The sequence below is a fragment of the Hipposideros armiger genome, unplaced genomic scaffold, assembly GCF_001890085.2.
Source record: "Hipposideros armiger isolate ML-2016 unplaced genomic scaffold, ASM189008v1 scaffold_1685, whole genome shotgun sequence".
Classification (NCBI taxonomy): Eukaryota; Metazoa; Chordata; class Mammalia; order Chiroptera; family Hipposideridae; genus Hipposideros; species Hipposideros armiger.
Window position 1 is genome coordinate 37,138 of NW_017733035.1, and position 15,140 is coordinate 52,277.

The following is a 15,140-nucleotide window of genomic DNA, read 5'->3' on the forward strand; positions in this document are numbered from 1 at the left end:
TGAAGTAGGCGCTCAACTTGTGTCCGCCCATGACTCGCATGCTCACACGACGTGTGGGCACATATGGTGCTCCAGTGTGAAGATCACTGTGGTTCTCTGACAGGCCTGGCTCTCACTTCTGTTCTGATACTTCATTTTCACAGTCAGACTGAGGCATCATTGTCAAACCCAAGAATGAGTTCCTGGCCCCCAGCGAGGACAGATAGTGACATCAGAAGTTCTAGAACAGAGAGGTTGCTAAGCATTTGTCTTCACACTCCAAAGGCAATCTGTCACATGGGCTCGCACTTTCCCAACACTGGGAAGGCAGAGAGCAATGGCACGTGTTACTGGCTTGTCACCCACTCTGTTTAGAGTCATGTGTTCCTTCTCACAGTAGGGACTGAGAGGAAGTCAGCAGTTACCAGTTTTGCTCATCACAAACACAGTGAGTAACAGCACTAATTTTCTAGTTGATTTCAGCGAAGGTGGGGAAGGTGTTGGTCCCTCGGATGTTACCCACTGAGGAACAATCTCTCCTATTTAGCTCCTGCCATGAGCACCCCATTGAGCCATGGGACCAAGAACAACTATGCTATTTCTGCTGCATTATTTGTTCCAATACAGCTGCTGTCATGGATCCTTGTGTGTTACTTCCACTTACAATTCACTGAATTAATATAAAATTCATGAAGATTATATATACACAGATTAGTTATAATGTTATTCAGTTTGCAAACATTTTTCCAGTTAGAAACAACTTAGCAGTTACACCCCATAGTTTAGTAAATAATATTCAATTTGGGAATAAAATACTTATATTTCATTTTTAAAAATCATTATATCGTTTCACTAAAATGTTTTAAAATAACATTACTGTAATAGCTCTTACTTGGACCCCAACTTTTACTGTCACCTATTATTTACCATTTTGCTTTTACTTTGCAGGTATATTTTTTCAGGCTAGCACCTCTCTAATCAGCTACTTAACCCTAAAATAGGAATTTTCACAGTTCTGTTCCATTAGTCTTATCTTCACTACCTGCACACAATTTCAGACTTACCCTTCTTTGATAAATTCTCTTTTTTGACATTCATCTCTACTCAAGTTTACAAGAATAAGATGGCAATTTCTTTATCTGTATATTAATGTAATGAAGAAAATGTCTTTGAAATAAAAACTAAGAGTAACGGCATAGTGATTTCCTTAGACGTTAAGTTATTTCCATTACATGTAATGACAACTTCTAGCTCAAAGATTTTAGGTTTTTTAACATGAAAGATAATTAAAATGTCAATTAAAAAATTTAGCATACCAAATGTGACCTGTGTGTCTAAGGGCTAACAGAAAGAAAATCTAAGAGAGAAAAAGAAATCTTGGGTTTTCTTTGACTCAAATGAAGAGTCCATGTGGTATATTAATTACCCTGGTCTTGTAAACCAGAAATGTACGCGTATAGGAATTTCCCGTCACCGGAACAATGAGGTTCTCATGTGGGTAACACGAGGAGCAGAGACATCAGGCGGGTGCGTGAAGCCACAACCCTATAGACAACAGGAGAGCCAGACAGAAAGAAGCAAAATTATGGAACCGGGGCGCATGTCCAAAGAAGAGAAAATGAAAGCGCACAATTGTATGGGGTAAAAATGAGGAAAGTTAAAGCACGAAAGGAGATGCATCTTGCAGGAGACTTGCAATTACACGAGGCAAAAGAGAAGGAACAAGGAAATGTTGGCTCTCTGTGGTGGAAGAGAGAGAGCTGTCAGCACAGGACTGTGAAAAGGCAGGTGCTTCTCATGTGACTCCTCCCCTCCCTGTCCTTCCAAACAATTGCAGCTGCTCTCAGGTAACCAGGGAGGGCACCATTTGAGTGGAGCCCTAAACGAGAATAGGCAAATAAATAATTGGAGTGTATTCTTGTAAAATCTAGATCTACTGAAATGTGTGACTCCAGGGGTCCTCAGGAATTCACAGATATTATTATAGAATTCTTAGGCTCCCTTTGAGATACCCCACAGAATGGAGTCTGTATCTCAAACTCTTATTCCCCTTTATCTTTTCATGCCTTTTAAAAAATTTTCAATTACAGTTGACATTCAATATTATTTTATATTAATTTTAGATGTACAGCAAAGCGGTTAGACATTTATATAATTAAGAAGTGATCCCCCTGACTAGTCTAGTACCCACCTGGCACTAAACTTCGTCATTATCACATTACTGACTGTATTCCCTATACTTGACTTTACGTCCCCATGACTATTTTGTAACTATCAATTTGTACTTCTTAGTCCCTTTATCTTTTTCACCCCCCACCTCCGCTCCCCTCCCATCTGGCAACCATCAGAATATGCTCTGTATCTATGATTTTTTTCTGTTTAGTTTATTTTGTTCTTTAGATTCCACTTATAAGTGAAATCATGGCATTTACCTTTTGCTGTCTGACTTTCTACACTCAGCACAATACCCCTAGACCCATCCATGTTGTCACAGATGGCAAGATTTCATTCTTTTTAATGGCTGAGTTATATTCCATTTTGTATATGTGTCACCTCTTCTTTATCCATACATCCTTTCAGGGACACTCAGGTTGTCTTCATATCTTGGCTATTGTAAATAACGCTGCAATGAATGTCTGGATGAGCACATCCTCTCAAAGTAGCATTTTGGGTTTCTTCAGATAAATACCCAGAAATGGGATTACTGGGTCCTTCTTTCTCTCTTGTTACAGCCTTTGTTTTGAAGTCTATTTTGTCTGATATAAGTATCGCTACACCAGTTTTTTTTTTCTTTCTCATTTTCATGAAATAACTTTTTCCATCCCTTTACTTTCAGTCTGTGTGTCTTTTGATCTGAAGTGGTTCTCTTGTAGGCAGCATATGTAAGGGTTTTGTTTTCTTATTCATTCAGCCACCCTATGAATTTTGATTGGAGCATTTAATCCATTTTTATTTATAGTAACTGTTGATAGATATGTAGTTATTGCAATTTTATTATTCATATTATTTATTTATTATTTATTTATTTATTTATTTATTTATTTATTTATTTATTTGTCTTAAAGAAGTTCCTCTAAGATTCCTTGTAATTCTGGTTTGTGATGATAAAGTCCTTTAGATTTTTGTTGTCTGGGAAGCTCTTTATCTGTCCTTTGATTCTAAATGATAGCTTTACTGGGTAGAGTCATCTTAGTAGTAGATCCTTGTTTTTCATCACTTTGAATATTTCCTGCCAATCCCTTCTGGCCTGCAAAGTTCCTATTGAGAAATCAGCTGTGAATCTTATGGGGGATCCCTTGTAAGTAAGTAACGGCTTTTCTCTTGCTGCTTTTAAGATTCTTTCTTTGTCTTTAATCTTTGGAATTTTAATTTTGATGTGTCTTGGTGTGGGCCTCTTTGGGTTCATCTTGTTTGAGTGTCTCTGAGCTTCCTGAGCTTGTATATCCATTTCCTTTGCCAGGTTAGGAAGTTTTCCATCATTATTTCTTCATCTAGGTTTTCAATCCTTGCTCTCTCTCTTCTCCTGGGACCCCAATCATGAGAATGTTGGTACACTTGGTATTGTCTCAGGGGCCCCTTAAACTGACCTCATGATTTTGGATTCTTGTTTCTTTTTGCTGTTCTGATTGGGTGCCTTTTGCTACTTTATCTTTTAAATTGCTGATTCGATCCTCTGCTTATCTAATATACTGTTTATTCTTTGTAATGTAGTCTTCATTCAGTTATTGTCTTCTTTATTTCTGACTGTTTTTTTTATATGTTTTCTATCTCCACTTTATATTTCCTATCTCTTTGTCAAAGTTCTTCCTGAGCTCACTGAGAATTTTTATAACCAGTGTTTTCAACTCTGCATCTGGTAGAGTGCTTGTCTCGATTTTGTTTAGTTCTTATTCTGGACCTTTGTTTTGTTCTTTTATTTGGGACCTGTTTCTTTGTTTTCCCATTCTGCCTGCCTCCCTGTGTTTGTTTCTGTATATTAGGTAGGGCTGCTATGTCTCCCAGTCTTAGTTAGAGTGTACCATCTCCTCAGCTCAGTCCTCGACTCCTCCGGGTGGCCCGTGGGGCCCCACAGGACTAGTCCGCAGGGACCTCTCTCACCTCACCTCCTGCTCAGGCCTTTGCTGTGCACCCGGCTCTGGCCACACCGCCCTCCTTGCGGTCCAGCTACGCCAGGGCCGCTCCCTCCATGGAAGTGGCTGTTCCCTCTGTCCAGAGCCCAACTCCCCGATATCTACACTGCACTTCAGGGGCACTCAATACATATTCCTTGAAAGAATAGGAAAGAAGTTGAGAAGCATTTACATTAATAAAATAAAATAAAATTCTTTAGATTGACAGTCAAATTGCACTATCGCCCCATTTGAATTTTATAAATTTCTTGTGTGTAAATAACTTCTGGAAGTTTTCTGTTCTCACTGCAGTGCTTTGTACAGAAAAGTTACTTAATAAATATTTAATAACTTGTGTAATCAATTATGAAAAAAAGCTATAATTGGTCCAATTCACCTTAACTGGTGTAAACTGCTGTGCAATTATTTTAGCTCTAGACTAGTCTCTCCTAATACAGCCATTTTTTTTCTAATTGTAGCAAAGAAAAGTGAGCAAAGCTTTGCCTTGTGATGATATTGATACTTCATAAATGGTTAGGATCTTTCTTTCTATCCCACTTTTTCTATCATTAAGACTTCTTGGTAAGAATTGCAGATGCATAGCCTCAGATTTAAAAAATATATACCACCATATGAATCTATTCTTAACCTTTTTATATTAATAGTACCCCAGTTTGTGGCTGGGCACATGTAAAACACACACACACACATACACACACACACACACACACACACACATACACAGACACACAGATTCCCAGCCTCCTTTGCAATCGATGGTGATCATAAGTGATGTTCTAATCATGGGGATGTTAGCATAAGATGGCATTTAAAAGACCAGCATGTGTTCTTTCCTTTTTTTTTTTTTCATGCCCCATTTTTCATTCTGCTTTCTAGACTGAAGACGTGATGGCTGGAACTCCAGCTGCAATTTTGAATCACGAGTGGAAGGGCCATGCTGTAGGAGCTGAAGGGTGACTTAGAAAGGGTTTAGATTTCTGAGGGCTTCATGGAACCACAACCATTATAGTAACTGTTGACATTTTACCTCTGGCCTTATGTTAGGAAGAAATTTATCACATATAAGTCACTGCATTTTAGAACTCACACAACCTCAAACACAGTCCTACCTTAAACATCATAAAAACCATCTAGTGCCTGTAAATTGAAAGCTGAAACGGCCTATTGCTGCCTCATTTTAAAGAATCAGACAATAGAATGTATTTGCAATGATAATCAAAGGTCTTTATTTTCTATATTCAGTTTCTTACAATCATTTTAGGAAAATAGTTGTGTCTCCAAATATACTTTCACTGATGGAAGCTGCTGCGATCAAAGCATTCTTTGAGTGATTGTTGAAAAAAAAGTATTACTGAAAAACAAATGCTCCACTCAGTTTACATTCTACACATACTGACCATGGCATAAAAGAAGCATGGCAGAGGCAGAGGCCCGTCTCCTTCACTGGAACACAACTTCAAAAGAGAGCCTTTGGAAATGATAGATCCAAATTTGAGAGGCTGTTAATCTCATTCACAATAAAGTGTTCCTACTGATGTGGGAGTGCATGACATTTTTTGAAAAGTCTTATTTGAAGAAAATCATTTTTATTTTGTTGGCATTCTCTTAGACATTTTGAGGTTTATTTAACACAGCATTCTGTCTATTTCACATTCAAATGTGGCCACCCTGATGATCTCCTCCACTCTTCTGAATGGTTTAGTATGCTCTATAAATAAACACATCCATTTTGCTCTATTACTACCCTTCCATAAAGCCTCGTATAAGTGGAATTAACCTAGTATTTTCTTATCACTAAATATATTTTTGTTAGAAAGGATACACAGCATATGAAATTACAGGATTTTCACTATTTAAAGACAAATTTAAGAACTCTCAAATAATATTTGCAATGGAAACATCACAGTTATTACATTAGAATAAATAAATCACAATATTCATAACAGTATTTTATTTGGTTTTGACATTGAAGACGTTTCTTGAATGACTCATGTGGAACTCAAAATATAATTACTTCACGTAATCATTTTTCTTCGAAAATTCTGAAAGAGAAACAATTGGTATTTAAACATAAAAATATTTTTCTTTACAGCATCTTAGTTTCATTCACGTATCCAGTCATTTGATACACATGAAATTCTCTTTGCGCTTTGTCAACAGCCTGTGACAGGAGATTGTGCTGTGGGATATCAAAGGGCATCTTCCAAAGGACTGTTTGTCACAAATGCGACTACAATGTGAAGGGGCTCTCTGTTCAGTCTTTCATAATTACCCATTTGCCACTTTCACAAATGGTGGAGCCACAAGAATTCTGTCAAAAAAGTTTATTCAGTGCTACCCATTCAAAAAAGAAACAAAAAAAATGGAGGATGGAATCTCATAAATGATCAAACAACTTAAGAAACTGGAGTGATTTGTCCTTCTTTATGTTTTAGTGTGTAATGCATTTCTTAATTTAGTGGCTAGGACTTCTTTTTATGATCATTTTTTCAAGATGCTATGTGGAATTAGCTTTCTTTTTTTGAGCAAAGGGACTGGTTTCTCTGAAATATCCTTTTATAATAATGATGGACAGGAGCAGAGCCCCTGACCCTGTTTCTCTGTTTAGAGTAAAGGGTAATCAGTGGACAGGAGCAGCCAATGGCGCAGTGTCTTCCCAGACTCCCCATCCACTCTTAAGCTCTCTAATGAACCTGAGATATTTGCTCCAGAAACTAAACCATGAATTGTCTTCAGTCTGAGCTTGGGTCTGGTTTAAACTCCTTGACCTACTCAGATTTTGCAGTCCAGCACAAATCTTTACCTTTTACAAATAAAATTTTATTGAAAAACAGCCACTCCTATCATTTACATATTATCTATGGCTGCTTTCTTGCTACAATAGCAGAGTTTGGTACTTGTAATGGAAACTATATAGCCCACAAAGCTAAAAACATTTACTCCATAGCCCTTAGACAAAAATTTTGTCAACCTCTGATGTAATTATGATATAAAATTTCTTTTAGCATTTACCATGTATTATAAATATATTTTTATAAGCTAATGTAAACATTAAATACTCAGGAAAGAAATATGTCTTGTGTTCATTTACACATAAAAATTTGTGATAACAAGCTTATTACTTAACAAAGCATGAAACCTAGTCATGTTTTCTCTACTCAAAAATTATTTTACAGTGAATATTATTGGGGTCATAGTACCTACATTCACTTTATAAGTAAAATAACCTAAATTATACTTTTGTTGCAGGAAGTTTGCTATATTTTAAGGAAAACAATTAGACCCAGAGTGCCTTGGTATTTTCACAATAATGAGTCATGCTGTAATTTGGTGGTATTTTCCTGTACTTCAGTGAGTTGCTAGCAGTCAATTGTGGGACTAAGCCTTCAATTAATAAAAGCAGCATGGCTGGACACTCCAACGAAACCAGCGTTTCTCAATAGTGTGAGTCAGTCTCATGTGTTATATGTCAACAGAAAGATAGGAATACGACTGAGTAAACCAGGAGATACCAAACTGTTCACTCACTGTGAACTTTCTTTGTTATGTGATCAGAATTCTGCATGAATCATTTTTAGCTGTTTACTTGCTTGAGGTTCACTTCAGGTAGAAGTATCCTGAGAACTCTAAGGTGTATCTTATCAAATTACCCTTACCTACTTAAATAATTGGATGTATGCTATAAGAATATAGGAAGAATGCACAGATATACCCACCACTGGGAAGTTGTCACCAGCATTTTTCAAAGAAATTTTTCATTTTTCTAACTCATCAAGAAAGTCAGGAGATTCTCCCTCAGTGCTGAAGGCCAGAAAAAGAAAATTGTTCATGTTAAGGCTCTTAAATGAGAATGCATCTAAAGAAATAATAATCTGTGACCTATGCTATCATCTGTGCTATGTAAAGTACTCTGGGGACTAAAAAAATGATCTTTTAGGTTAGTTATTATGTATGAATTATTCTTCAGTCTTAAAGAACCTAAAATTATTCTTGCACAATTATCATCTGGTGAGCAAAGAGAGTCATCCTGTTTGATCTCACCCAACTACCTTAATACCATCAAACCAAAATAACTGGAATAAAAGGAGAGATCACCCCACTTCCTGTCTATTGTGCTGCAATATCTATACCCCCCAGAGAGACACACATTTACCAGAATCTGAGAGGACAAAAGAACCCATGGCTTAATTTGGTACAATAAGGTTTTGAATATGCACATCAAGGGAATTTCATGTGATACCAAATTGCTAATTGAATGTGCTTTGTCTGTTTTAAAAATCGGTACTTTTGATAAAACCTGTTTCCAGATTCGGACTAAATGCCTCTACACTCAATATTTTATACCCTATAGGCACAATAGAATCAACTGGGGAGCCTTAGAAAATACCAGTGTCTACAGCCATACACCTAGAGGCACAAATTTGCTGGCGATGAGTTTTGGGGAAGGCTAGACATCAGTATTTTAACTGTTCTCCAGGGTGTCTAATGGCAGCCAAGGATGAGAATTATTGCTTCTGAGTATAGATAAATAGAGAGATAAGTCTTCATTTTGTAGCTTCTTTATTTAAAGTAATTTATAATTTCTTATTTTAACAAGGTTTCCATTTCTTTACCTCCTCTTTCCATTCAGAATGGAGTTCAAGTATTTCTTTACAGCCATTTGTTTTCGAAGGCGGGTATAATTGTCAGTGAAAACAGCATCCGAGTGACGTTTGATCAGTCCCTGGTCCTCTGATACATTATTGCTAAAAATGTGAGGAAAGAGAAATCAAAGAGTTTTAACAAGAAATGATAAATATGCCGAAGTTTCCAATTTGTTGGAGTCAGATAAAAAGGAATTCCAATACCCAACTCATTTTCTATCACAAAAATACTAAAAGAAAAATACACCTAAGCCTAAAGATAGGGGATTGAGGCATAATTCAACCCATTTTGGCAATTTCTGGGTGTCTTAAGACACATTCAGTACTAACTGAGCAAATAATTTATTTAAAAAATATATAGTTGGGGGAATATTTGAAGTTGTGTTCTGCCATTCAGAGGAAAAGTTCATTAGAAATAAATGATCTTTAGAATCTATGCTACCTGAATAGTGCCATCCAAATATTCAGCTATTGGTCATTTAAAGAAAGAATCTTCCAATGCTGGTTTGTGTAGGAAGTTGAAAAACAAGTACTATGGTTAATCCTCAAATTTGCTTCAGTTTATACTATGTCTTCTTTTTTACTGTGTCTAATTTAATTTAATTGTGGATTTACAAATGATTGCTATGTACTAAAATAAGTGTGTTTGAACTAGTGAGTATGATATTATTAGAAATCTTTATTTCCTAATCCATGCCTTGCATATTTTTTGAAGAATATAAATTATATTTTAACTAAACTGATTATTATCAAGCATCATCAATTTGGAGCAAAGCAAATAAATTGTTAATAGTGAAAATATAATTTGCATATTAAATCATCATAACATGTTTGATAAAAATAGTAAATTCTCTTTACCTATCTAGTTTTCCAACAAGGGACTCAAGGTATTTTTTGGCAGAAAGTTGACCCAAGAGTCTATTAAAGTCACTGGTAAAAACTCCATCAGCACGTCTGGCATCCCTAAAACAATGAAAAAAGAATAACCAGTATTTTGAAAATAGTTTTCTAAAATAATATTTTGGCTTAATGAATAAGAAAGAAACTCATCAGCTTATTATAAAAGCTTCTGATGGAAACTTAACTCAAAAGGATGTTTCCTAACAACCTAATAAAAGATATTTTCTCATCACTTGTATCAAGATATATTCTACATTTTTAGCCCAAAATGTTGACAAATTAAAGAAATTAGCTTTTGGAGAAGTATATCTCAATATTAAAAATCCTCTCTGATAAAATCTATAAACTCATTCCACTCTAAGAAATATTGGTGGGGGATATATACTTAAATTAGTATTTATTTATTTAACTTTATTTCTTCTACCTTCAGTAAAATAGTTGCAGAGGGAAAATGTCTATTACACCTTTTGCTATTTCTTCTGCCAAAATATCTGGAAGCAAAATCTCTCAAATTGGAGAGGATCTTAGGGCCTATCAAATAATTTTTCTGTCCGAATGAGGAAGCTTTCATACTTTATCTTCAGTACAGAGCTACTCTGTCTGTACCTAAATGCTACTCTTGACAAATGGATTTGTGAATATGTAGCTTTTATTATTAGGCATCTTTTCTTTACATAGAGATGAAACGCTTGCCTGAGAACTTTCTGTATTATGGAATCCTAAATACTGAAGATTTACTAGAATTAGTACAATTTCTGATGTTGACATTTTGTACAACAGAATGTAAGTGAATGATTTGTTCATACTGGCTTATTGTAACCTCTGTACATGAAAATCATGAGCAGCTGATAGAGCTGAGGTAGTCAGGCTGGATGAAGCCACGACACATGGAAACCTGCAGTGTTATGCAGTAGGAATAGCTTCATGGAGACACAAAAATAAAACATTCATATTTCAAAAATACTTTTTCTCAAATAAAACTCAGTAAAAATGAACTCACTTGTCATTTTCAGCAAATGCATTTGGCAAGATGTCAGTATCTGCTTTTAATGAAGCTTGATCAAGTTCATTTGCTCCTTCGTATGGTATTCTGTCACCCAACATAGTAGGAAAAAGACAATTGAAGTAGAATGCATTCCTTTCTCAGAAGACTGTGCTTATGAGTTTACAATCATTTGAAATAAGACACTCAAAATCTTGGGAAGTATCACCCATTTAAAAATAGGGATAGCATAATTGACAATGGCTTCTATAGTTTATGAGAGTATTAAAAGTAAAATTTTGTTTATCTCATAATATAGATTCCGTACAACTCTTACAAGTGTATGTCCTAAGCATCAAAGCTACTGAGTTCAATCGTATCTGAGCATTAAGCAAAGTACACTTCCTTTGCAATGTCTTCACTTTGCAAAGTTAAATTCCACAAGAAGAAAGATTTTATATAAAATAGAAACTTTAAAAATTTTTAACATTCAATATGAAAACTGGAAGCAATTTATATATTTGTTGATGTTTAGCATCATTTGGCTAAAATTCTTCTTAGGGGCTGAGTATTAACTGCTTTTCTTTCTCTAAGCTCCTAAATTTTACTTCAAAGATTCACTTTAGTGTGGTGTATTTCTCTGCATTGAACAAGTCCGAAGAATCTCTCCATTTCTGAATAGTTACTTAAGTTCAATGGATTTTATGGGCCTTCTAGTTTCTATTCATATATATTAATATATTTTAATAAGGACTGAATAATGTTTCGCTGAAAGACAAAGGATAGTCATGCATATACATGGAATATGACTATACATATGAATGCATACACATTTTGAATACCAGAACACTATTAAAATTGTGTGTGTGTGTGTGTATTTTCTCTTTCACAGTAAACCTCCAAGGAATGTGTTGGCCCCTGGGCTCTTGTGTATCTTTTGGTAATGAGGTAGTTAGAATTCAGTACCAAACAGTCCTCTTTGAGTATGAAGACTAGCAATCAATGCAAACTTTAGCATTCTTGTCATTGTTCATCTGTGGTGATATAACCACTCAGACAGAGTCATTCTGTTTAGCTATCAAAGCAACATAGATCTGGCTTTAGGTAGGCTTCATGCAGAACAGTAACAGCTAAGAAATTATTCACTCTATTGACCATACATCTACCTGGAGCAAAGAACCAGGAATGGGAAAATAGCAATGAAATAATTATTTTACCCTGAAATATAGTGGTGCTTATAAACCAGGAGGAAAAATCAAACTAATGTAATTTTCATTTACTGTTTATTTCTTTAACATGAATTAATTTTATTTCAGATTCAGCTTTAAATATGATATGTGTCATAATTTATGAATTTGAAATACATCATAGGGAACAGTAAAACTAAAGATTTATCATTAAAACCAAGTACATTAAAAGTCACTCATTGGGTCAGGGTGTCTCAGTAGGGCAATTATCCCACAATTTTTATATTGGCAAATTGATTCTGCCTAGATGGAATCCAACACAATTTTGTACATGTTTCCATGTTTCATAACTATTATCTTATGACATTTACTGATTGATCATGAAAATGAACTAGAATGATGTTGACAACTAAACACCTATTTTCTATCAGAAACTGATCTGAACTGAGATGACACCGCATAAAAGCTCATTATTTATCTAAAACTGGATTTGAATAAATAGAAAGCCCAATCCTCCTTCTGCCATGTTTGGAAATGTGACCTACCCTCTCTGGAATACTTGTCATTGACACTGTCTCTCATTCCTGAGAGGGAATTCCTGGACTCAAAATAACCCTGTTGACCTTATGTTGAAAAAACTTGCTTAACACATCAACCACATATTTAAATAATACATAATTTCTAAAAAATGTGTTATTCAAAATAACAGAAAGGGAATTCTCCTTTAGATAAAGATGGAATTTCAACGATCTGAACTGAAAGAGAACTTACCTCAGAAAAGGTGCTTCCAAAAGAGGCCATGCCAGCGTTTGTGAGAAGAGCACGCTGAAAAGCGTCAGGCGCACAAGGAGCTGGGGCTTCCTTCTGGCTTCCATCTCTGAACCTCGAAAGGGAGAGAGTCACTTCAGGTTTTCCAACCACAGATGTCACCAGCAAGGGAATTCTAAGTGTCCAGCAGTAATTTCTTAAGGCTTTTCCAGGGTTTGGAAAAAGTAATGTTCATCTTATAGACAGCATTAAACTGCAATATGAACACTTTTTAAATCAAGAGGATTTCTCTTGGTGGCAGATACTTGAATACAATAGGATTCTTTTAAACTGCTGCCAACTTTCATAGGCACATAGTTGTTCTAAGTATGTACAGAATGCCACACTCTTATAGTGCTGGAGATAAACCTGGAGACCATCTCATAATAGAGTTGTGGCATTCAAGTGTACTATCTTTCCTAACAAAAGAAACAGCTTCAAAAAACTGATTTTTTTCTTCTACTTCAAGGTTTTGTATCTGATTAATATAAAACTAGGGTATCATACATTTAATAATGTGTGCATGTATGTGTATATATGTATCAGTATAAAATTGTTTTGTATATACATTTTTTCTCTTTTAATTGTAAATAGTACTGTGAACTTATTTATTTATGTCTGAGTTTGAGCAACTTACCTCAATTAATAGTGAAAATTAATACCAAAAAATCATTGAATCACATATTGCCATTGAAATATTGTTTTTCACAGAAAGAAAATTACATTAAAATCAAAGTTTGTGTTTTTTACATTGAATCCACTTACACACTATATTTATAAATAGTTTCTAGATAGAAACTTAGGAGTTCGCAGTATTTTTCTCTATGTCACATGTTGGTTATGTGAACCTAGAAATAACAGCACTTAAAAACAAGTAAAAATTTCAAAAAAACAAATGTACCCACTGAACCCTTCAGTCAAAAATTTATATACAAGGCAAAAAACAAACAAACAAACAAAACCAGAATTGAGTAAAAGAGCAAGCAGGGAAAGGATCTTTGAACCAAATGAATTCAGAAAATGCATTCAGATGTAAGAAGTTGAGACATTTCTACACTTAGCAGGTGAATTGAGAAATTTGTCTTTTTGTTGTCGTAAAGGAAGAACGCTATAAATTTCTTTTCAAGAGAGAAAAAAAATCAATATACCCAGAGAAAAGTTCCAGAGGCAGGAAGAGATAAAAAGAAGAAAGGTTAGGTTTTCACTTACCTTGCCTCTGAGTGACCCTCCAAGGCGTTCTGTTCAGGAGAATATTGGAGCTGTCTCAGGTGCTGAAGTCCTGTGAGGCTGAGAAAGGCTCCACCAGTTCTCTGCCCTTAGAGCTGAACCAGAATTTGGTCTTGGCTAAGGGTTGGCTATTGTTGCCAGCAGCTGCTTTTCACTCCACCCTGACCAGCATTTCAAAGACCATCATTTTATAGGGATTGTACTTAGGGCTGAGCAATCACAAAGCTTTCTGAAATACGTCACAGCTGTGCTCCCATGGGATGACTAGGACAAGAAGTTCTTGTTTAATTGTCATTATGTCTGATTTATATAAATATATAGTGAGTAAGTTTAAGATGTAAAAGAGAGGAAATTTACTTTTCTTTAAACAAAAACAGATACCAAGCGTAATGTGAAGTATTTTAATCTTTATTTAGCAGTAATAAAATAAGAGAATGATGAATGTTATAGCCACGGCCACTACGGTTCCTTCAGAAAATAAGAAATTTATCTGCAGAACTAGATTCAGAAAACAACAAACACTTATGTCCATGATGCTTACAAATGTATGATTACCTTTATTACAAGCACCAATTCTCCTAAAGTCGCCTTCTTATTTTTATGCTATCTATGTAGATCCTGGTTTATGTCATCTTTCTGAGATCTATTGTAATTTTAAAAACACCTAGAAGAAATTTTCCATCTTTCTATTATTATATTTTCTTTATGTTGAAACTAATCCCAGTGTAAGAGTTTCAAAAAGGCTCAGTGCTTGTGTAACATGCACACTGGTGGGAGAGTACTGCTGTAGAATGTCACCATTCCCAATACACTTTCACATACAGAATCTCAGAAATGAAATTATCAGACTTCTACCTCAAGGGTATTATATTTATCTTTTCTTTTAAAAATTATACCCATTTTTAAATGTTCTTGTGCTACACAGAGTAATTTTGTTTCTCCCCTAGTCTCAAACACACTCCCATACCCACAGCACCTTTTGAAGATTTCCAACTCAGTCACTTGACAGATGGTTGCAAAGAACTAGTTGGAAAACATTTATAGAGTAATGAGCTTTGATAACTACTTAATTTCCATTTCTCAGTTTTTTACTCAAAGTAGCTTAGTTAGTATACAGTACATCCAGAGTTTAAGCTACAAATGCCATCACATGGAAAATTCTGTGGACAACAACATAAAATGCCAGCTTTCCTTTTGTTTTTGCAAATTTCTCATGTGCATATTCTTTTACATTTTTGTTCATAAGCTCCTCTAGGAACAATGGCCCTAAAGCCCATTTCTTTCT

General features: G+C 35.2%; 1 protein-coding gene across 3 annotated transcripts; it reads right to left on the minus strand.

Annotated features, from left to right (window-relative positions):
• Positions 1-5,317: 5,317 nt before the first annotated feature.
• On the minus strand, positions 5,318-14,026 carry VIP (vasoactive intestinal peptide). Of its 3 annotated transcripts, none has more exons than XM_019634461.1 (7): positions 13,838-14,026; positions 12,593-12,698; positions 10,653-10,742; positions 9,611-9,715; positions 8,723-8,854; positions 7,826-7,910; positions 5,318-6,151 (listed from the first exon to the last, which is right to left on the minus strand). In XM_019634461.1, the coding sequence occupies exons 2-6, from the start codon at positions 12,694-12,696 to the stop codon at positions 7,865-7,867; spliced, it is 477 nt and encodes a 158-aa protein (XP_019490006.1). In that variant the 5' UTR covers positions 12,697-12,698; positions 13,838-14,026; the 3' UTR covers positions 5,318-6,151; positions 7,826-7,864. The 3 variants fall into 3 exon arrangements, with proteins under 3 accessions (XP_019490006.1, XP_019490005.1, XP_019490007.1); XM_019634460.1 differs by having other exon boundaries at positions 12,593-12,704; XM_019634462.1 differs by lacking the exon at positions 7,826-7,910 and having other exon boundaries at positions 12,593-12,704.
• Positions 14,027-15,140: the final 1,114 nt, after the last annotated feature.